The 25,000-nt window shown below is 39.5% G+C and overlaps 1 protein-coding gene across 1 annotated transcript; it reads right to left on the bottom strand.

Annotated features, from left to right (window-relative positions):
- Nucleotides 1–832: 832 nt before the first annotated feature.
- Nucleotides 833–22,181, bottom strand: LOC119237465 (echinoderm microtubule-associated protein-like 6). Its single transcript, XM_037501503.2, has 8 exons — nucleotides 22,085–22,181; nucleotides 20,690–20,892; nucleotides 17,621–17,732; nucleotides 17,233–17,360; nucleotides 6,332–6,473; nucleotides 2,522–2,674; nucleotides 2,218–2,349; nucleotides 833–869 (listed from the first exon to the last, which is right to left on the bottom strand). The coding sequence occupies exons 2-8, from the start codon at nucleotides 20,834–20,836 to the stop codon at nucleotides 856–858; spliced, it is 828 nt and encodes a 275-aa protein (XP_037357400.2). The 5' UTR covers nucleotides 20,837–20,892; nucleotides 22,085–22,181; the 3' UTR covers nucleotides 833–855.
- Between the last annotated feature and the right edge of the window lie 2,819 nt (nucleotides 22,182–25,000).

Genomic DNA, 25,000 nt, shown 5'->3' with positions numbered 1-25,000 from the left:
CGCTTCTGACTGTACCCAGTGCTTGTATAAATAAAATCTTAAAAAAAAACCCTAAAAAACAAATCCTTCCAATCAAAACTTCCTTTTTCTATAGCTCTCCATTTTCTTTTGGTCTCCACTTCCTAATACATAAATAATTATTTCTAATCCATTAGTAGTCATTGCAGAAGTGGAATTTCACATATTGTGTCAGCTTGTGTGTGTGTTGGATTCTAAATAAAACTCACCGTATTCTACTCTACATATGCTACATATGCTGGCCTTGACTGTCCTAATTTTTTTTCCTAAGACACCATATCTCGAGATATTAGCCAGAGAATAAATAGGGGGAAATCACTGTTTGAAACACACACACATACACACACACACACACACACGCACGCACGCACGCACGCAGAAAATATCTAAGGGGGTTTTGAGGTGGCTGCATCCATCTAACCCCTTGGCCTCACCAGTTCCTAAGTGGCTCTCTGGCGGCCAGTGGCCTGCTCAGCCATCAATGTCTGCCTCATGCTCTGCACTGCTCCTAGTGTGGCCCTAATAGGAAAGTGAGCGGTACTTATCTGGTCTCCTTCTGCTCTTGTTGTATCTTGCACCTCTTACAATAACTGGCATGATTTCTCCCCCAACTGTTGTACTGTATAAAATGCTTGTGGTTGTAAAGGTTAAATAGTATTCAAATTCCAATGCAGCAAGTATAGTGATAGTTAAGTATCTGCCTGCAGAATATCAGTCTTTGGCCACATCTTCAATAAACATTTGAAGTAAGATGTTCTAGCATTGCTGAATCAGCCTCTTTTTGGTTGAGGCCTGTATCATTTCAGCCACTTTCCACCTGCAGGCTAACTTAGTCTCTTAGATACCTAGGACTTAGAGGACAAAGTTCCGTGTTAACCTTCCTAGCAGGTCATAAAAGCTCCTTTGCCTTCCATCTCTGCATCACTCCTCCCACCGCATCCTCAGCCCCTGGGTATCACTCACTCTTTAACTTTTTGTTCTTCCCACCTCCATGTCTGCATACCACAATCCTTTTCCCTTGGTCTGTTCTTTTTAGACTTCTCCAGATGATCAATGTTTGTTCATCTTTCAAGTTTCATGTGAAAGGTCACTCCTAGGAGCTCCATGGATTCCCCTGGGAGCACTCTCCTCAGACACTACCTAACTTTTCTACCACAATGAACTAAAAATTCTGTGAAAGCTGAGGCCCTGCCCATTCCTAAATGCTTATCACAGATTCTAACATCAGTCAAATCCCCGTGAAGGTTTGAAAAGTGACCCACCCTGGGGAGAGGGGCAAGAACAAAGAGGGAAAGAAGCACACTGGACCATGGTGGACGATGGATGATTTGGTGGTAATGCCTGATGGGGGGCTTCCAAATACTACCTCAATTAAAAGTAAATAAAATAAAAAATTATATAAATAAAAAAGTGACCCACCCTGCAGCACTAATGCTCCACCCTGGTGCTGAATGCAGACCTGGCCCCTTCCAAGCCCTGCACACCACTACCTCTGTGACTTAGCATTTCTTACTCCCAGGTTTTACCCAGTTTGTGCTTTCATATAGTTCAGGTACAAGTATGTCTCCCTCACTAAATTATACACTCTGTAGAGTAGAAACAGCATCTTCTATATCATCTACATTTTCTGGTTTAAGACTGCATTAGAGGCTAGATTTGTTATGTAGGTGAATAGGCAAAGCCCATGGTATCTGTGGGTATGACTTGGAGGAGGTAGCGGGTTGACTGGGAGTTTTCGATATCAGAGAAGCTCTAGGTGAGCTTTCTACTCTAGGTGGCTTTCTAACTCCATTGGAAGATGAAAATTGCTTGAGACTTCTTGGGTGGTTCTCTGAGGGACAGCACATGGGGGAAAAAAGGGAAAGGATGCAAGGCCGGGCCATAGCACACTAAACTCAGAGATGAAGTAGCATGGTAACAGAAAGCATCCAGTACCCTCAGGAGCCTCAAAACTCACTGACTGGAACTAATAATAGTAGTAGTTATAATAATAATGATTATAAAATGATGGAGGAAATACTCAAAATGTTAACAGCAGTTATACCTACGAGCTGTAAAATTACAGTCATTTAGGGTCGTTGTAGGTTTCTCCCTCTTGTTCTCTAAACCTCAACTGTCATTCTCTCTGGAAACAATATGTGAGTGGACAGTGTTTTGTTTGTTTTTTAATTATGCTTTAAAATCCACAGCATACTTTACCTCGAGAGTCCCAGTCGATATGTGTAATGTAACTAGAAGCACCTTTACAGATGCCAACCCTTTTGCTTGTAAGTACATTGTAAATGTCCACAAAGTTATCATGGGATGCCACAGCAAGGTATTTTCCTGTATCTATAAAGAAAAAAGTGCTTTAGTTAACACCAGAAGAACCTATGCAGGAATTTATTTCCAAGGATTTACCATTTTTAATTGGGGGAAAGGTCAAGGAAATACTCTTAGTCCACTGTTGTAATTTTTGTCCCAACTCATTTAAAAAATTCTCACCTCTTGATTTAATCCTCACCTTTTGAAAATTTAATATCAGAAATCATTTCTTTTCTATGGTGGAAGGAGACCATGTCTTCAACAGTATCAGCATTTACCACCAGGAAACTGCCATCATTCAAACCCACTGCTAAGGCTTTCCCGTCAGGGGAAAAGGCACAGCATCTCCCACCTATACACATTAGAAACAGAAATTCCACATGATCCAGTTATCCCACTTCTAGCCAAAGAATGCAAAGACACTAACTTGAAGAAATATATGCATCACCATGTCCATCACAGCATTCACAACAGCCAGGGGTTGGAAACAACCTAAGGGACTATACACAGGTGGGTGAAAGGGTACAGAAGATGTGGCATACTATTCAACCTCCCCTCCCCCCCCAAAAAAAAAGAAAAAGAAAAGATGAAATCCTGCCTTCTGCAATGAACCTAGGGGGCATTATGCTTAGTGCAATAAGTCATACAAAGAAAGACAAATACTTTATGACTTCACTCATATATGGATGATAAAGAAACAAAACTAATGAACATATAAAAACAAATTCTTAAAAGCATAAGAACAACAGTGGTTACTAGAAGGGAACGGGGAAAGAGGGCTAGTGAGGTAAAAGGGGCTAATTGTACAGTGAAAGGTGGAACTAGACTTTCAATGGTGAACAAAATATAGCACATACACGGGTTGATTTGTATGCTGTACACCTAAAACCTATATAATATTATAAACCAATGTTACTTCAATAAAATATTTTTAAAAAAGAATACGCAAAGAACAGTTATTAACCATGATTTTACTATCAAATAAACCAAATGAAGATATGGAGAAATTTGTATATGTTTACAATGTGTGGATATGTGACTGTGTCTTTAACACTACTTCTGAGGAAAGTGAAAACTTCCCAATCACAAACATTTCTTCCAAGGACTAAGATTATAATGTTAAAAATATATTTATAATTTCTTTGAGCTTTGCCCATTCATTTCTTAGTACCTGAATACCTTGTCTTTCAAAAGACAAGTTGAATAATTGTGGGAAAGGAGTGATGGATTAATAAAATCCATTACAATAAAATCCAGTATCTTTGGTTTCATGAGAAGAGGTGATGCTTAATTAGTAATCAAAAAGGATAAACTCATGCCATTTGCAGCAGCATGGATGGAGCTGGAAGGGATCATGCTCAGTGCAATAAGCCAGAAAGAAAAAGAAAAATACCAGATGGTCTCACTCATAGCAGGAATTTAGAAAACCTAAATAAGGGATCAGGTAAAAGACTAATTATAATAAAGTAAAAATCAAAATCAACAGGCAACTATCAACCAGAGACACACCCCAGGTGGGGAGAAGGGAGTAGGATCAAAACAAGGGTGGGGGGAATTTTACGGGGATTATAACCAAGGTGAAAATGCATACATTGTACAAAAATGAAAAATGATGTAAAAAATATAAAATAAAAAAAAGAATAGGAGTTCTGTAATGAAATTTCTAGAAACGTTTTTGATATCTCATGCCTGATATACAATTGCTTTAGAGAACATCATTTTACTTGTAGTCACTCAAATTCTCAGATCCATGGATCAAAATGCGTAATTTTAGAGGTGAAAGATTTTGTTCCTTTTCTGTGATGAGAAAAATGCATTTTTGTTGGGTTTGTAAAACTAAGCAGCCCTAGGCTGACCTTACGTGACCTTATGACAGGACCCAGAGCTTCTCTGCTCTATATGGTCATAGGAAGACCTTTCTGAATGAGGAGTGTGAGCCCTGGGGAGGAGGGTATGTTTAATAGGAATCTCCCTCCTGGCCCCCATTCTTATCATCAAGACTGTGAGAAGCACAGCCCAGGCATGGGGCCATCATGCAGCCCCGAGCCAAGACATTTCAGTTGAGCATCCAGACACACCATTCTGTCACTATTCCAGGTGTGCTGGAAGTTATGCTCATAGCAGTAACTTTAAATTGCCTCATCTAAATTATATTCATTCATTTAGTTAGCAAACAGTTATTTACCTTGTGTGAGTCAGATATAGTACTAGTGCTGAGAAAACAAAAAGACGAATCTTCCCTTGAAGAGAACCATCAATATTAGGTTAACCACAATTTTTTTTATTGCATACACCAGGATATTTCTGAGACTGAAAAGGAGAGTTATTAATTATACCTGGACAAGCTGTAAAATGGGCTGAATGATCATCCTATTTAAGGTAGTTAGTAGTTGTACTTCTGAATTCACTCACAGTGAAGAATAAGTCTATCAGTTCTCTGATATAAGTTAGTGAGCAGATGAATCAACACTGCAGTGGTTAAGAGCATGGGTTTTGAAGTCAGTGTCAAGTTTGAACACTTTCTCCACGGCATACTAAAGCTCAGGTTAAGTATAAAGAGAGCCCATACAGTGGAGGAGGAAGAGCACATTGCGGCCACAGGCCACTCCCTGAAGTCTCGCTGCTTGGGTTTGATCACTTCCATCAATTACCAACTGTCTGATTTAGGGCAAACTTAGGTTTTCTGCACCTCAGTTTCCTAATCTGTGAATGGTAATGATAACAATCTTACTCTGTGGAAAGGGCTGGTAGAGTCAGCCCTAGACATGAGGCATTGTCATTGTTGTACTACTGGTTTGACATCTTTTTTATAAATTTATCTCCCTAGAAAACACTCCATGTCTTTCTACTTATAAAAAAGCTCAGTACAAATATTTCAGGACCAGGCTGTAATCTTATCTTTTCTAATCTCAAGAACTACTAGAAATCTTTTGATCCTCAGCTTTCATGGTTCCTCCCTGATAAACACTTTCTTCTGAGCCTCTATAGTACCTCTTTTGGGCCAGGTTTCTTTGGTTTGCCTCTCCAAACCTCCACCCTGCTATGTGTCAGGAGTGAACCTGCACAGACTACATCAATGGGCTCCTGTGCCCTTTTGCTTCTGAGTGGGATTGGTCAAGGAAAAGCACAGGCAGGAGTTGGAAAGAGGGAAAGATAAGGGGTTGGATACTAATGACCCCGATGACCCACTGCATACTGGCTGAGTCTCCCAGTTGATGTTCAGAGCTCCCGTCAAGCGACCATCTCTATAGCTCTCACCTTCCAAGGTTCTAGCAATTGCTCACTTCTTTTGCTCCTTAGACCCAGAGTTTGTAATGGTACAAGCGCTGCATAGTGCTGCACGATCTCTGGTCATTTCTCTTCACCTTACCCACCCTCCTATAAAAAGCCCTGCTTTTAGACTCTTCTCACATTACCTAATTTAAATACATCATCCTTTGCTGGAATTTAGTTCAAATCTTTTCATCTTTAACACTAGAGATGGGTTATTGTGGGTACCCCAGCACTTGACACATAAAAGCTACTTAATAAATGTTTGCCAAGTTTGTACTTCTTGATACAGTTCTTAATTCTATTACATTTAAGTGTTTGATACATATATATTTATTTCTAATGTCAGTTTTTTTTTTATATATAGCTGACTTGTTTTTTCAGTAATATAATAAGCTCTGGAGACTGTTAGGCATTCTTTGCAAGCTAATATGCTTCAAAAGACTGGGCTAGTGCTTGATGAGAAGAGGAAGGACATATTGCCCCCAGGTGGCAAATGTATGTGCAGTGCAAGGAAAATGTAGTGAATAATAGAGTGAAGCACATATGAAGCAAGGTAGCATTCTGAATAATTCCACATGTGCTTAGTCAGGATTGTAGCAGTAAACACTGAATTCTCATTGCCTGGCATATTTGGCAACAGGTGCTCTCAGTAAATATCAGTTGAATAAATGAATGAATCCAACACATTCTGCTGTTTGCAAATACTTTCACAGATGTGTAAGGTGATGTCATGTACCTTTTTTGAGTTTCCGTACTGCCAGCATACGGTGCTGGGAGGATAATTCCCAGATCCGAAGTGTTTTATCATCGCTCACTGTTGCACAGATGGGCAGGAGAGGGTGCGCTGCCAGCCCCCACACTTCTCCCTCCATGTGCCCCTGTGGGAGAGGAAAGACAGTAACATAAACTTGCTTCTTGTTTCTTGGCAAGCCCTTCTGCAACCCTGTGATGTATATTCAGCCCAAGAGAATTAAACAAATTCAAATAGGAATAAACACAGTTGAGCTTCCTTGAGAAAAATGATAGCACTGAGTAACTTTTTCATTGGAACTTGAATCTAAAGCTGGGCCTACATGATGCCAGAGCATTCATTTGGAAACAAAAACATGGACTCATTACTTGCAAGTATTCTTTATATGATGTTAAACATGTTCCCATTCAGAAACATCTGGGTAAATAATAAAATGCTCATTATATGCTATTGTTTGACACTGAAAAACCACAGTACACACATACTTCCCTGATCATGACACTAACCACTTCCCTCAATAAAACTATGTTATAAAAGATGTAGGTGCCACCTATCTGTGTCAAAGGAATTGGACAGCAATATTCTTACTAACATAATTCCAGTTTTGTCCTTTGAATGCATAACATTTGGCAGAGCAGAAACAAAGACAGCTAATTTTTTTTCAAGTGTGCTGGGTATAACTCAGGTTCAGCATTTGTTTACAAATTGTCCTATCCAGTGAAAGGTACTTAATAGGTCACAAACCAATTCCACATACCTACATTGTATCCCAGACAATACTAAACTAGCTTAGAATAATACATGCGATAAAACAGTATTTAAAAAATGACTACTTAAGGAGAAATGATTCTGCTTCTATAATTTATCACTCAATAAAGCAAAATAAAGAACAAATTAGTATACTGAGCAACAGAACACATTAGAATGTTTATTGAATTTGTTTTCAGTGGCTAACTATAAAAGTATTTGCTTAGTAAAGCAAAAGGGAAGACTATACACAGTCATATGAAAGGTGTTTGTAGCTGGAACACTTTGAGGAACAGGTGGCTTTCCAAAGAGAAAGTGGATGATTCCAGCTTAACTGGGAAGCTGTTTGAGCAAAACAGTAATTTGACAGAAGATACGAAGTTCCAAATACAGATGACATTCAAATATTTGAGAAGGATTAAAGAGTAACGATACTGTTTTTCAAGTTCTTGGATTTGGTTTCAAAAACATGTCTATATTTACAGTTTTCTTTGCCTTAGAGGCCTCCCATCCCCAAGGTCACAGTGAGCGGATGGCGCAGGTATCAACCCCCATGTTTCATGGACTGGACTAGCTTGGAACCCTTCTACAAACTGAGCCCCTTAGTACATTCTCCTTGCTGACAGAGTTGTGGGGCTCTGAGACCCTTTTAAACTACTGTCTCATCTACTGATTCTTAAATTATATTTACTTAATTTGAGTATTTTAATTCCCGTATAACACAATGAGCAAGGCAGGCACAAGGAAATGAGTTTGGGGTCTTACTTTCTTACTGATCAACCATAATGCTGATAATAAACAGTTACATAATTAAGACTGGATCAATACACAAAGCGGGAATTTTCAGAAGCTGCCACATGCCATACCTCCCATCCCCTAATCAAGCTTGCCTTCTCTCAGAAAATAAGTAGCCTACTAAAGTGACACTGGAATATCACACTACTGACCAAAACTGTAAAAGTGGTTCTGGAATCTTCCTATATCAGGCTAGTTAATGGTCTTAATTGTTCTGCCTCTGTTATCCCCTATCTTTGCCTTAGTATATATTCTCTCTCGGGATGGAGCTGTGGGCCCCAGAAGAGGAAACACATGTCAGATCTCAGCAGGAGTCCAACAAACAATGATTGAATTACTGAGTTCTACCTAGGAGGAAACAGTGATAGAACAGAAGAGAAAAGAGAGATGCTGAAGGGAAAAGAATGGTACATCATTCTTCCAGCCCCCCCAGATCGCCCATAGCTCAGGCCACTGTATTTTCTGCACTGCTTTCTTACAGTCTGCACACCCAGAGACATTAGGGGAGCAGCCTGGTGAAATGAAAAAGAAAGGATTCTCATTGCTAACAAAACTTGGTTTGGATCCCAGCTCTGCCATTCTTAGCAGGCAGTTGTCTGCAATTCCTGGGCTTTGGGTCCCTAAGCTATAAAATGATTCCAAATGAGTGAATTGGCTGTGGAGATGAGAGACAAATTTTGTAAAACAGAATCACCTGACACCTAGTAGGTGCTCAAAAAAAAGGTAGCTGATTTTAGAACAGGGACCTTTCTTCAATAAAGACTGCTTGAAACTGGCAGAAGGCTCCCGTGGAGCCAGAGGTGAGCTGGGAAGTTCGCCCACGCCAGGCCCCTTCGGGCCAGCAGTCCGAGCCCAGAGGGTGAGCTGGCACCCACGGCCAGGGCATACCGGTGCACAGGAGAGTGCCTCTCCGCCTCGCCATTTTAGAACAGGGACCTTTCTTCAATAAAGATTGCCTGAAACTGGCAGAAGCTCCCCGTGGAGGCAGAGGGAGAAGGTTCCCTGTGCAGTCAGAGGTGACCTTAAGGCCCCCACAAGCCTGGTGCCTCCTGGCAGGAAGTCAGAGCCCAGAGTGCAATCCAGCTGCTGTGGCACCTCCATGGAAGTCTGTGGGACTTCAAGACACACCTCTGGAATTAAACACAGAAGGAGGAGATATTCTATGACAGTGACCATTAATATACTCAAAGTACCACTGCTTCATTAGACTTCTGGCATAACAGTATTTGACTCGTTTGCACTGCCAGTTTCCGAAACCCCAGAAAGAACACACCAAAAAGATGCTGTCCAGTACCAGCAACACAGTGTCCCAATGCATAGGGCAAATTAGAAGACAGGCAGCAAGGAAAAGAAAAACTACATGCAACGGAGCAACTCCTCAGAAAAAAGACACACCACGAAAAGAAAACCACCCACCAGGCTCAGAACTTCTGAGCCTTCCAGAAAAAGAATTTAAAATTGCCGTGATGAAAAAAATGACAGAAGTCATTAAGGAAAACAACGCTCAGAAGAATGAAATTGAGTCCCTAAGAGGGAAATGAAGGAAATGCAGTAGATCAAAGGATTAACAGAAGAGCTAAAGAATGCTGGGAAAATGGGCCTCCCCGGTGGCGCAGCGGTTGAGCGCTGGGTTGCGAAGCAGCCCGCGGCCTCTGCGGCACCGGTTCGATCCCCAGCTGCTCCCCAGCAAACAGACTTCAAACTCCAGGGTCCCACATGGTGCGCAGACCTCTCCTGCCGCCCGCTGCTCCCCTCAGCAGTGTACTTCGGTCCTTCTGCCTGCTCTGCTCCCCGCTCTGGCTCTGGTGAATTCTCTCACCCTCCCCTGCTTCTGACTGTACCCAGTGCATGTTTTAAAAAAAACAAACAAATAAATAAAATAAATAAAACATGCCTCTATAAAAAAAAAAAGAATGCTGGGGAAAAGCAGTGATAACAGAATAGATGAAATGGAGGAATGAATAAGCACTCTCGAAGACACAGAAATAAAAAGAATTAAAACGGAAAAGGAAAGAGAAGTACAAATGAAAAAAGACTAAAGAAAGACTTTAAGAACTATCTGACTTCATGAGGAAAGGAAATATAAGAGTTATAGGAATCCCAGAAGGAGAGGAGAGAGACCTAGGAACAGAGAAGATATTCAAGGAAATAATTGAAGAGAACTTCCCAAACATGAAGAAGGAGCTGAAAATAGACATACAAGAAGGAAGAAGAACACCAAACTTCCATGATGAAAGGAAAAATACAGCAAGACACATAACAGTAAAGCTCCCAAGAATCCAAGACAAGGGAAAAATAATGAAGCTGACAAGAGGGAAGAAACAGATAACATACAAAGGAAAACCAATCAGGCTGACATCAGACTTCTCTGAAGAAACACTACAGACAAGGAGAGAGTAGAGGGACATAGTCAACAGACTCCAAGACAACAAATGCCAACCAAGAATATTCTATCCTGCAAAGCTTTCCTTCCTCTATGAAGAAAGAATAAGGACCTTCCCAGACAAACAGAAACTCTGGAATTTCATTACAACTAAACCTCCACTCCAAAAAATACTACAAGGAGTCCTAAAGCCAGAACCAACAGAGGGATGAATAACAACGAAAGAAGGCCAAAAAATAGTTATTAAAAGAATAAATAAATAAAATCAAAGGAAAGACAAACACAATGGCAAATACAGATGCTAACATATCAATATTAACTCTAAATGTAAATGGATTAAACTCTTCAATAATAAGAAACAGAGTAGCAGGCTGTATTAAGAAACAAAACCCAACCTTTTGCTGTTTCCAGGAAACACATTTAACTACAAAAGATAAAAACAGACTCAAAGTTAAAGGATGGAAAACAATCCTACAAGCAAATGGACCAAAAAAGAAAGCAGGAACAGCTATACGTAGATAAAACAGACTTCAAACTCAAAAAGGTAAAAACAGACTTCAAACTCAAACCCCAACGGTCACTACATTATGATCAAGGGGACAATACTTCAAGAAGAAATAACATGCATTAACATATACTCACCAAATGAAGGAGCACCAAAATATATGAGACAACTATTATCATCTCTGAAAACAGACATCAGAAAAAATACATATGTTGTAGGAGACTTCAACACACCACTATCAACAATGGATAGATCGATCAGACAAAAAATAAGTAAAGACACTAAAGCTCTAAGTAAGGATCTAGAGCGCTTGGGCTTAACAGACATCTATAGAACACTAAACCCCAAAAAATCTGAGTACACATTTTTATCAAACGAACACAGATCATTCTCCAGGATCGATGACATACTGGGACACAAGACAAACATCGACAGATACACCAAGATTGAAATCATATCAACCATCTTCTCTATGAAGGCATCAAACTAGAAATAAACCATAAAAGGAAGGCAAGGAACTCTCCTACCTCATGGACATTGAAACCCACACTACTGGAAGACCACTGGACTAATGAGAAGATCAAAGAAGAAATTAAAAAACACTTTGAGTTGAATGACAAGGAGCACACCAATTTCCTAAATGTATGGGATGCAGCAAAAGCAGTAATAAGAGGAAAATATATAGCAATAGAGGCTCACATCAAGAAACAAGAAAGAACTCAAAGAAACAACCTAATCTCAAAGCTCAAAGAACTAGAAAAAGAACAACAAAAAACCCCAAAACCAGTAGGAGAAAAGAAATAATAAAAACCAAAGCAGAAATAAATGAATCGAAACTAAAAAACAATCCAAAAGATCAATGAAACCAAAAGCTGGTTCTTTGAAAAAATAAATAAAGTAGACAAACCCCTAGCCAGGCTCACAAAGGAAAAATGGGAGAAAGCACAAATAAATAGGATCACAAATGAAAGAGGAGAAATCACAATGGACACAGCAGAAATCAAAAGAATAATCAGAAACTACTATGAACAGTTATATGGAAACAAGTTCAACAATCTAGAAGAGATGGACAAATTCCTACAACTCTACAATCACCCAAAGCTAGATAAAGAAGAAATAGAACACCTAAACCGACCAATTACAAGCAGCAAAATTGAAATGGTAATAAAAAACCTCCCCAAAAACAAAAGCCCAGGACCTGATGGATATACAAATGAATTCTACCAAACATTCAGAAACGAATTAGTGCCAATCCTTCACAAACTCTTCCAAAAAACTGAGAAGGAAGGGATAATACCAAACACGTTCTATGAAGCCAACATTACACTAATACCAAAACTGAACAAAGACAACATAAAAAAAGAAAACTACAGGCCAATCTCTTGAATGAACACTGATGCAAAAATCCTCAATAAAATTTTAGCTATCAGAATCCAACAATGTATCCATAAGATAATTGACCACGAACAATTCGGATTCATTCCAGGGACACAAGGATAGTTCAACATACGAAAATTAATCTACGTTATCCATCACATCAACAAAAAGAAATATAAAAACCATATGATAATATCAATAGATGCTGAGAAAGCTTTTGACAAAGTACAACACCCATTTATGATAAAGGCCCTTGAAATTCTCAGGATACAAGGAACATACCTCAACATCATAAAGGTCATATATGACAAGCCAACAGCCAGTATCATTCTCAATGGTGAAAAGCTGAAAGCATTTCTATTAAGATCTGGAACAAGACAAGGATATCCACTCTCACCACTGCTTTTCAATATAATACTGGAAGTCCTAGCCAGAGCAATAAGACAAGAGAAAGACATACAAGGAATCCAAATAGGAAAAGAAGAAGTCAAACTATCACTATTTGCAGATGATATGATAATATACATAGAGAACCCAAAAAAATCCACAGAAAAACTAATTCAACTAATCAATCAATTTAGTAAAGTGGCAGGATACAAAATCAACATGCAAAAATCAGTAGCCTTCCTATACACAAAAAATAAATCTGAAGAAGAAGAAATCAAAAAGCCATCCCTTTTATTATCAAAACAAAAAAATCAAATACTTGGTAATAAATCTAACAAAAGAGGTAAAGGACCTATACAAAGAAAACTATGAAACACTGTTAAAAGAAATAGAAGAAGACACAAAGAAATGGAAAGACACCCCTGCTCATGGATTGGAAGAATCAACATTATTAAAATGGCCATCCTACCAAAAGCAATATACAGATTCAAGCTATTCCAATAAGAATTTCAATGACATTCTTCAAAGAAATAGAACAATTATTGATGAAATTCATATGGAATCACAAAAAACCCCAAATAGCCAAGGCTCTCCTGAAAGAAAAAGAAGGGAATGGTGGCATCACACTCCCAAACTTCAAACTATACTACAAAGCCATAATCATCAAAACTGCATGGTATTGGAACAAGAACAGACACATAGACCAATGGAATTGAATAGGAAATCCAGAAATAAACTCACAAATTTATGGTCAACTAATCTTTGACAAAGGAGCAAAGAATATGCACTAGAGCAAAGAAAGTTTGCTGGGAAAACTGGGTCGCTACATGCAAAAGAATGAAGCTTGACTACTACCTCACACCATACACAAAAACCAACTCAAAATGGATGAAAGAACTAGACATGAGACCTGAAACCATAAAATACATAGAAGGAAATATAGACGAAACACTACGTGATATGCACATCCAAGACATCTTTACAGACACATCACCCAAAGCAGTGATAGTGAAGGCAAAGATCAACAGCTGGGACTACATCAAATTAAAGAGCTTCTGCACAGCAAAAGAGACAATAACAAAAACAAAGAGAAACCCCACTGACTGGGAGAACATTTTTGCACACAACCCTAATGATAAAGGACTGATCACAAAATCTACAAAGAGCTGATGAGACTCAACAAAAACAAAGTAAATAATCCAGTAAAAATGGGCAGAAGAGCTAAAAAGAAACTTCTCTGAAGCAGAAATGCAAATGGCCAACAGACATATGAAAAAATGTTCAACATCAGTTGTAATCAGGGAAATGCAAATCAAAACTACCATGAGATACCATCTTACACCAGTGAGAATGGCACATATTAAAAAAACTAGCAACAACAAATGTTGGCGAGGGTGTGGAGAAAAAGGAACTCTCCTGCACTGTTGGTGGGAATGCAAACTGGTCCAACCACTATGGAGAGCTGTGTGGAGATTTCTGGACCTACTAAACATAGAGCTTCCATATGATCCAGCAATTCCACTCCTAGGTATTTACCCAAAGGACACAGAAACATCAATTCCAAAGAACACCTGCACCCCTATGTTTATAGCAGCACTATTTACAATAGCTAAGCTTTGGAAACAACCCAAATGCCCCAAAAATAGATGACTGGATCAAGAAGATGTGGTACATATACACCATGGAATATTACTCAGCATTCAAAAAAGATAAACACATGCAATTTGCAGCAACATGGATGGCGCTGGAAGGGATCATGCTCAGCGAAATAAGCCAAAAAGAAAAAGAAAAATACCGGATGGTCTTACTCATAGCAGGAATCTAGAAAACTCAAATAAGGGATCAGGAAAATGAATAACTATAAGAAAGTGAAAATCAAAATCAACAAAAAACTATGAACCAGAGACACTTTTTGGGGGGGGTGGGGCCGGGAGGGGAGGGATTGGGGTCAGAATGGGGCATGTGCAGTTGTATGGGGGAATATAAAAATAAAATTTATTATTATTTAAAAAAAAAAAGAAACAACTGTAGGGCCTCCCTGGTGGCGCAGCGGTTGAGTGCTGTGTTGCCAAGCTGCCTGCAGCCTCTGCAACACCAGTTCGATCCCCAGCTGCTCCCCGGCCACTGGAGGAGGGTCCCACATGGTGCGCAGACCTCTCCTGCCGCCCGCTGCTCCCCTCAGCAGTGTACTTCGGTCCTTCTGCCTGCTCTGCTCCCCGCTCTGGCTTTGGTGAATTCTCTCACCCTCCGCGCTTCTGATTGTACCCAGTGCTTGTATAAATAAATAAAAATAAATCTTAAAAAAAAAAAAAAACAACTCTAAGTCTCAAACATTTGGGGATTTAATGTAAATAAACACTTTTCAATGAATTTAAATAAAAAATCATGGCCATAAAGAGCACAAAATTTGTTTGGGAGAAATGAAAGGCAGAGCAGCTGGACAACAAATTGACATGTCAAGGACATATCTCTAGCCAGGCTTGCCTGGGGCTGTCAGCCATAGGGTTTTTGAGAACAGAATTCTTTTTTTTAAGATTTATTTATTTATTTATACAAGAACTGGGGTATAGTCCTGGAGGGTGAGAGTATTCACCAGAGACAGAGTGGGGAACAGGACAGGCTGACTGACGAAATACACTTGTTGAGGGGAGCAGTGGGTGAGACAGGAGAGGTCTGCCATACCATGTGGGACCCTTGCAGGCTGGCCGGGATCAAACCAGTGCTGCAGAGGCTGTGGACATCTTCACAGCACTGTGATCAACTGCCTGCGCCACCAGGGGAGGACCAAGAACAGAAATTTTTAAACACAGATTCTTATTCAGGATATCTGGGGGTTAGGGGGAAGCAGAGGAGACTTCAGCAAATCCACTTTCAAAACCTTGTACTTTTCTGAGTCATGATATATATGCAAACATATTTCCAGGGTGTAGCAAATCAGAGGGCTTCTCTCAGCGGGATTGTGGGGTTCATTCCTAATATCAAGCCTGCAGGCATGAATTTAAGTGAAGGGAAGAAGGTGAAGCTCTTCTACTTGACTACAGAAATCCTGAAATGTATATATTCTTTTCACTTTTAACTTCTAAACACACACTGTCACCCCTTCCCATGCTGCTTCCATCTATAAGTAAGGTGTATTATCACCAAATTGGGCAAGACTACTTAATCACTTAATTGCCTCCACATACTACCACACCCTTAGGGGAGATTGATCATTTGTTTAATCTTTGAGGATTTGTTGATATTTATTTTAACCTAATTTTAACTGAACATAAAGTCTTGAGGTGAGTGCACAGGTAAGGAGCATATACTGTGTTTTTGTGAATCAAATCTAGAGTGAAACATTAGAGTGAAACACAAGATCTAAACAGACAGTTGTGCATGTGGTGTGTGCAGAGCAAATAACTTATTAGTTTCACAGATTAACAAATGGAGAGGAAATATACCCAAGGCATCTCATTCATTAATTGGACTTGATTTAGGTGATGAGATTATGGATTTTGAGCAGACAATGTAACAGTAAGGCTCACAGGGACCCTGGGGAGAGGGAAGTGTATTTTGCATGTGGCAGGGACGTGAAAAATTGGAGGCCACAGGGTGTACTAAGACAAATACTTATGAGATGACCCTCATGAGGCTCCTATTCTTCTCTCTTTATGCAGTCACCTCAGTTTGAGAGAGGAATGGACAGTGGCTTGTTTTCAACCAATAAATATGGCAAAGGGAGAAGGTTCATAATTACATGGATGGGGCCAGCGACTATGCTCCCTATGCCTATTTTCCTCTGCCCCTTGCTGGCTTTGAAGAAGCAAATAGTCATGTTGGCGAAACTCATGCAGCAAGAACTGTTGGTAACTTCTAGGAGCTGAAAGTAATTTCTGAGCAATAGTCTCTAAAAATGGAAGCCCTCAGTCCTACAACCACAAGAAACTGAATTCTGCCAACAAGGCTGCAGCGTGGATAGAGTCTCAGATGAGACTGCAGCCCTTAAGTTTACTGCAGTCTTCAGAAACCTTAAATAATATTTAATATGACTATCCCATTTAATGACTATTTAATATGACTATCCCAACTGGTGCCACCAGCCAACTAGCCATGAATTTAAAAAAGTTATTTTCAGGGCCTCCCCTGGTGGTGCAGCAATTGCGCGCCGGGCGGTGAAGCTGCCCGTAGCCTCTGCAGCGCCGGCTCGATCCGCGGCCGCTGGTGAGGGTCCCACATGGCACGGCAGACCTCTCCTGTCTCGCCCACTGCTCCCCTCAACAGTGTATTTCGTCACTGTTCCCTGCTCTGTCCCTGGTGAATTCTCTCACCCTCCCGCGCTTCTGACTGTACCCAGAGCTTGTGTAAATGAATAAATAAATCTTTAAAAAAATTTAAAAAAGTTATTTTCTAGAAATTGATTGAAGGAGAATGTTAATACCACTGAGGGTAAGTGTAATCTTTAATTTTATGTGTCCACTTCACTGAGAAGACTCAGTGAAGCAGTGACTTTTGACTCACAAAAACCATAAAATAATGCCTGTTATTTTAAGCTGCCAAGTTTGTGGCAATTGTTATGAAGCAATAGGTAATTAATATAGTAGTTACACAGTCCTGAAAGTGGATGCATTTTTGTACCATAAGTGTGCCCTGCCTCACCCTAATCCTGATTCTGATATAAATTGTGGTTTTGAATATGTACAAACACAATACCTGAACAAGCAGTGTCATTGGGCCACTTTTGTCAATTTCCAGGATCTCTCCATTTTTTGTTCCCACCAGGATATGTCCATGTCCCAAAGTGATGGCACGAATTGAAGGGTTATCTTCCAAAAGCAAGCCTGAAAGGGGAAAAGAATGCATTCAATATTGTAAATATATTTGATAGAACAAACAAAAAAAAAGACTGTCATATAAAGTCTGTTTTCATAGTTCTAAAGTACTAGGTACAAGGCAATTATCCTTGACATTTATACCAGGAGTCAAGAATTCTAAAGGTGGAAGAGAAAAAATTGACTTGGTAAAGGTTTTTCAAGAACTTTGGCACTATCTTCTCTATCCCAGTGAACAGCAAGATGGTTATGGCGTTTAGGAGGGGCACCTTTTGAGCTAGTTGACAATGCTGCTCTTTTAATGGCATATGTCTTCAAGCACCTTTCAAACATATCATCCCAGAGCTCCACGATTCCATCCTTTCCACCTGTTACAAAACCCTGTGAAGGCACACATGGGAAGAATTACGTACACATCAACATGACCAGTTACCCCTCACCTCAGCAGAAGTCCCCCTTGAGTAAGGCAGCTGTGTGTGTGTTTTCTTTCTAGGTACAGGACACTGGAAAAGCTGCTAACATTCTTAATATTTTCTGGGAGCATCTTTCTCCTACTTCTCTGGCAGGAATAAAGACATTCTCACTTTGCGTTCTTTGTACTTTCTTCAGAACACTGATTGGCACTTGACACCCTGGATCATGGATGTGGTTTCTGTGCTCAGCTCCCCAACTATAGAGTGGGTTCCTTTGGAATAGACCAGTCTCAAAGCCCAGCAGTTTCTTTTATCTCATATACTTCCCTTGAGTGAGTCAGAGTTAATATCACAATTAAAAATAATTGTCAAATGTTTAAAAATTTATGCTTTGGGTAGTTACTTCCAGGAGAAAACACCATTACTTATTAAGAGTAGCTTAGGTATTTCATATGACAAAAGTATCCTGCTATTTTGTTCAACAGGAATGAATTTCTGCAATAATTAACATCTAGATTTCTTTTTACAAAACCTGGAAAGTAAAAAACTTAACATATTGGATTTTTAAAAAATTGAACAGTGATCTTTATTCTTGTTCTAAGCTTATAATTTCTTGGCTTTACTAGTTTTCCTTTCTGGCAACCTTATCTGAGATACCAACTGCTCTTAGAAAAGTCTCCTCTCTTAATGAAAAAGACTGAGTAATTTATTCTGAGTTCTCAGAAACTTTTAATTTATCCCATTCAATGAAATTCGCAAGGAAATATTTTGAGTTTTTTTTTAAAGATTTATTTATTTATACAAGAACTGGGGTACAGGCCAGTTGTGCGGGAGGGTAAGAGGGTCCACCAGAGACAGAGCGGGGAACAGAACAGGCAGACTGACTGAAATACACTGCTGAGGGGAGCAGCGGGCGAGATGAGAAAGGTCTGCCATGTCATGTGGGTTGTTCCGCGGTCGGCGGGGATTGAACCGGCACTGCAGAGGCTGCATTTGGACAGCTTCACAGTGTAGCACACAACCGCCTGCACCACCAGGGAGGCCCTATTTTGAGGTTTATTATGTTAAATATCCCTATTCTTTACAGATTTTGTACCTAGGGAGATTCAGTTCCCAAATTAAATTTAAATGCAATATTTTTACTGTGACAACCTTGTCCTTTCCCATGTGTGATTCAGTTTTTTTTTTTTAAAGATTTATTTATTTATGTATACAAGAACTGGGGTACAGGCCAGAAGTACGGGGGGTGAGAGGATTCCCCAGAGACAGAGTGGGGAACAGAGCAGGCAGACTGACTGAAATACACTGCTGAGAGGAGCCACAGGAGAGACAGGAGAGGTCTGCTGCGCCATGTGGGTCACCTCCCTGGCTGGCCCAGGAATGGAACTCATGTGAACTCGTGCTACAGCGGCCAGCGACAGCTTAAAAGCACTGTCTTTAACACCTGCGCCACCAGGGAGGCCCTTTGTCAGTTTAATTTATCAATGAATAAAAGAGTTTAAACAAGTTATAGAACATCAACTTTTGGGATTATGAAATTGTTGCATTTTACTTTAATCTTTTTCTAACATTTTCAATTTAACCAAAAACAAGATTATCAGTTTAAAAACAGCTTACCCACTAAAACAATCATTACAGCTACACATATAACATGAACCTACTTCTGTTAGTGGAATCAGCCTATTTACGTATTAAGTGCAAAATAAGGCTTGGCTTTGTTAGATGTGCTGTGTGGCTTAGACTGTTTGGAGGTCAGAGAGCACAGAAAAACTGGTGCCACCAGCTAACTAGCCATGAATTTAAAAAAGTTATTTTCTAGAAATTGACTGAAGAAGGAATGTTAATACCACTGAGGAGAGGGTAAGTGTGATCTTTATAAAGGAATACTACAAGGCAGGTGAATAGCTGGAAAAAGATGAGCTTGAGTAGAAATACGGTCAGTGTGATGGCTTTTGTTACGGTCATGGTTGATTTTATGTGTCCACTTGACTGGCAATGGGATAGTCATATTAAATATTATTTATGAATGTCTATGATGAGACTAACATTGTAATTGGTGGACTCAGTGGATTGCCCTCCCCCATGTTGGGGGGGGGCATCAGGCAGTCACTTGGGAACTTAAATGGAACAAAAGGCATAGGAAGGAAGAACTGTCCCCCTTTTCCTATCTCAGTGATTGATCTAAGACACCGATCTCACCTTTCCTTGCCCTCACATTGGGATTTACACCATCTGCTCCCTGGCTCTCAGGCATTTTACTCAGACTGAACTGCAGACAGCACAGCAGGACTGCTCAGTCTCCAGAATCATATGCACCATTTCCTCTTAGCAAATACCTATTTAAACATGTACATGCATGTGTATATGTATATGAAAACCCTACTGCTTCTATCCTTTGAAGAACCCTAATACAACTGATGAAGACTTCACTCTGACACTCATGTAAAAGTCAAACCTGTCTACACAGGAACAAATTGGTTATTAATCTGTTTTTGGTCAAATTGATGTAGAGGACGATAATCTAACCACTTGGTGCTTGTAGGTCTCTGCCCATTACGCCACTGAGGAGGAAGATTGAAATATTTCTCAGGAGCCTTCTGCTACTCTGTGTATCCATTTATCCTGGCACATCTTAAGGAATTCTTAGGAGCGAGAGCCAATAAGAACAAGTGTGAAAAAAGTGAAGAAAAATTGAAGATAAAGAAAGAACAAATTATGAAAATTATGATAGCCAAATTATGAAAATATTTGTACTTCCTTCCCTATCTTCTCTTGACTAGAGGTTTGTGACAACTACTTCTTAATTCAGATAGAGTGTTACAGTGCTGATAGACCTTGGGCATCCTCTGAGAGTGAGCTTTCCTAAGTCTGCCTTTCAGTTTAGAAAGTTAATGAGAAAAACAACTTCTGAAAAATATACCATACCTTATCCAATGCATACATAGCAAACACAGGCCCATCATGAGCTTTCACTGTCTTCAGTAGCAAAATGTCTTTCCAAATAAAAATATCTCCTGTAGCTGCTCCTGAGAACACGAAATCTTCCATTCGCCCATAAGAAACACACATCATTGTTTCCAATTTTCCAACACTTCCAAAAATTCCTCTTTTAGATGTGAAACCCCCACCTGGAGAGTACACCAAGTGTGCTTATTACTTTTTCAAAATTCAACACCTTCTGTAAACATGTAGTTCATCTATCTTCAATGAAAAACTCATGTGTCCACATTATGGGTATACATGAAGACAGATAAAATGGCAGAGAAGATCAACATATTCTAAGAGGGTTTTCATTTACACATTGCTTATTGAACCCCTATTTTGTTATTGACACAGTGGGCAATGTTGGGGTATAAAGATGAAAAGAGAAAGTTCCTGCCCTCAAGGAACTTAGAGTCTGGTGGGAAAAAGGACTTGATATCAGTTCAATGGGGTATTTTTCTAACTGGGTTCAGGGCAAGTCCTGTGCCCGCCAGTGGAAGGAGTGGCAGAATGCTGACCAAAAAGAGTGAAAACACCACCAGCTACAATGTAAACACATTATATATGTTTTGCCCAGTTTTTATCACAGAAATTTTGGGGTGAGAAAAATGAATCATTGTGTAGGATACAGCATATCCAACTTGTCCTTTAAATGTTCACAATTTCCTTGCCTGACTGGCACTGGGAATCTCAGACTCACTCCAGACAACTATGCGCAGGTTGGCTTTGCAGACATGTTGGGTGCGTTCTCTTTTCTTTAAAAGCAGAAGATACTGGACTAGTAACTTATTTTTATGTTATGTCCAGTTTAAGATGGGTTAGTACAGAAGAATTCAAAAACAATTCAATAGTAGGTCTGAATTACTAGTGAGAAGAATAAAATATCCTTCCATGTTTTGTTACATTTATTCATCGTTATTATCAACACTACAATTCACAAATATTTATTTTGGCCACCTTCTGTGCCAGAGCTTAATTCATGTGCTAAATTCAGTGATAAAGGAAACCTCAAAATACCAAACATTCTATTCAATCAATCAAAATGATTATTTTTTTTCCTGCTCAGTGGACCAACATAATTCCTGCTTTCAGAACAGAGGACTACAGATAAAAATAATTATTTTCACAGCAGAACATTTCCCAAAGCTATCTAGATATTGATGAATATGCATAGCATATTGAATGTCTTCAGAGTCACAGTTTAGACATTAAACAGTCCAGAGTGAACTTAGGAGAGAATATCTTCTAGGCATATTTTAATTTTAGATTGCAGAGACAAGCTAGGTAGTGGCAGTGTGAAGCTCTCAGCCACAAAGTCATAAATCCAAACAACAGTACCTGCTTGTTGCCAGAATTTGATGTGCTTTGTTCCAACTGTAACCAGTTTGTCAACATGGTGTGGGTTACACTTTACCACAAATATTTTATCTTTGTGTCCTCTGTAATAGATAAATGAGAAAAAAATTCTAATTTTGATGGAAGCAGTGATATAGGGTTTCATTAAAAGCATACATTTGGCCTAACTTCTATTAAGCACATCTAACAGGACAACAAAATTAGATGATTTAAAGCACACATGACATCTTTATTAAGATGAGCTTTGACTTTTCTGTGCATGTTCAAACTCTCCCTTCTTACCTTAATATTGCTACCAAAGTCTACTTAATTATGCTTAAACAAACAAGTGAAATATTTTGAATGAATCAGAATGTTTCTGACAATAAAATTACTGCCCGCACCATAGCACTGTGAACAAGTCTCAAAATATTAAGTTCTGGTACATAAGTGGTGGAAGATACTGCAGTAGTACTATATGAAGCTTCACATGTAATGTTCCTGGTATTGAAGACGTAGCTTAAGGTGAACAGGGTTTCAACTAGATATGTATTCACTAAACACTGAAGCGCCTGGCTCACATCCATGGAGAGAAAGGATATCATCTACTGAGTCCAGGCACTTCAGGAAGCTACGCATTCAGAAACTAAGATTTATAACCCAACAGACAGAAGGATAAATATAAAAGTGGAGATGATTGTATGCCTTGAGCAACAGACCTGGCATTCCATAGAGTGAGGGAGTATCTGTGTTATAGAGTCATCACATTAGGATCTGAGAATTTCCTAGTCTTAATGAACTATCCGATGGTTATTGGGACTTACATATCATCATTCGGAAAAAAAAAAGCAATTACCAAAAAGAATATTACTGACCAATTTCCCCTATGAACATAGATACAAAATTTTAAATCTTAGCAAAGAGAATCCAATAACAAATTTGAAAATAATACATTATGACCAAATGCAAACAGGATTCATTATTAAGGAATCAAATAGCATAATTCACCATATTAAAAGGCATAAGAAGAAAAATTATTATTTTCTCAGATCCTAAAAAGTATCTGAGCAAAAGCTAGTGCTCATTTATGATTTAAAAATCACTCAACAGTGGCCCCTGCACCATTGCTGGCAGGCAAGAACTCCATGATTCCCTTCTGAAACTGAGAAGAGAGAGGGAGGGCTCTGTAAACAAAGGTGAGCAGGAAATTGCATGCTGAGCAAGGCTGCTGCAGGTCCTGTGCCCCACTTTGGAAATGAATAGAGACAGGGAGGGCTCTGTCATCAAGGTGGACTGTGGCACCAGGAAAGAGCGGCCCCTTCTTCAGTGTTGGAAGGCAGGGACTCCATGATCCCCTTTCAGAACTGAGTAGAGAGAGGGAAGGCTCTGCCATAAAGGTGAACTGAGGGTCCCAGGAAAGAGTGGGCCTGCCCATGGAGCAGTTAGAAGCCAGGGACCTCATGATCCATTTCTGAAACTGAGTAAATACAGAGGGAGGGGATCTTCAAGGACAGTGGCCATCAATATATCCACAGCATCACTTTCCCTGTGAGTATGGCGTAAAAGTGCTGGACTCAGTCTGGCCACCTTTTCCTGACATCCCAGAAGAAGCACCCCAAAGAGAAGCCTGCCAGTACCAGTGGCACAGTGGCCCAACACATAGAACAAATTAGAAAGCAAACAACAGGGAGAAGGAAAAATACAAATAACCAAGCAAGTCCTCAGGGGAAGAACACACCACAAAAGAAAATCAGCCACTAGAACAAAACAACAATGACATGGAAGAACTTCTCTGCCTGCCAGATAGAGAATTCAAAATTGTCATGATTAAAAAAAGATAATGAAGATGAAAATGAAGAGAATGATATGAGAAAGATAATTAACGAACTGAAGAATTAAATTGAGTACTTAAAGAAGGAAATGAAGGAAACACAGGAGATTAAAAAATAAATGAAGGAGCTGAAGAACTCTAGGAAAAGCACCACAAACAGAATTGATGAAATAGAAGAATGAATCATTACTCTGGAAGATACAGATATAAAAAGAACCAAAAAAGAAAAGGAAAGAGAAATATGAAGGAAAAAAGAATGAAGAAACACTTCAAGAACTACCTGACACTCTGAGGAAAGGAAATATGAGAGTTATAGGAATCCCAGAAGGAGAGAGAGACCAAGGAACCGAGAAAATATTCAAGGAGATAATCAAAGAGAACATCCTAAGCATAAAGGAGATGAAAATAGACATACCGGAAGTTGGAAGAACATCAAATTACCACAATGAACGGAAAGCTACAGCAAGACACACAAAATAGCAAGCTTTACTATTGTAAAGCTTCCAAGAGTCCAACACTAGGAAAAAATAATGAAGCTGACAAGGGGGAAGAAACAGATAACCTATAAAAGAGAACCAATCAAGCTGACATAGATTCCTCTGAAGAAACACTACGGGCAGGAAGAGAAGACATATTCAACAGACTTCACGTCAACAAATGACAACCAAGAATACTTTATCCTGCAAAGCTCTCCTTCCACTATGAAGGAAAAATAAGGGCCTTCTCAGACAAAAAGAATCTCTAGTAATTCATTACTAGCAAACCCCCACTCTAAAAAATACTGCAAGAAGTCCTAAAGCCAAAACCAACAGAAGAATGAAGAAGAACAGAATAAGGAATAAAATCACAAAAAGACAAAATGGCAAATACAGATACCAACTGTAGGTTAAATGATTTTCAGGCTTTTCTGCCCTCCTGCCATTAGGATTTGCCTGCCTGATGGGGCACCTGCATTTTGTTACTTTGGTATAAGTTATGTTGTTTACTTCTGTGGGCCATAGCAGCAGGATTGAGATAGCCACCAAGAGAAGCAGAGGCATGAGAGAGAACTGGAAAGAAGGGGAGAAAGAACGCCAGAGAAGCCCAGA

This window comes from Talpa occidentalis, unplaced genomic scaffold, assembly GCF_014898055.3.
Source record: "Talpa occidentalis isolate TD23 unplaced genomic scaffold, MPIMG_talOcc4v2.1 talOcc4.936, whole genome shotgun sequence".
Lineage (NCBI taxonomy): Eukaryota > Metazoa > Chordata > Mammalia > Eulipotyphla > Talpidae > Talpa > Talpa occidentalis.
Note: the sequence above shows the minus strand (reverse complement) of the source record. Positions and strands in the feature narration are given on the sequence as shown.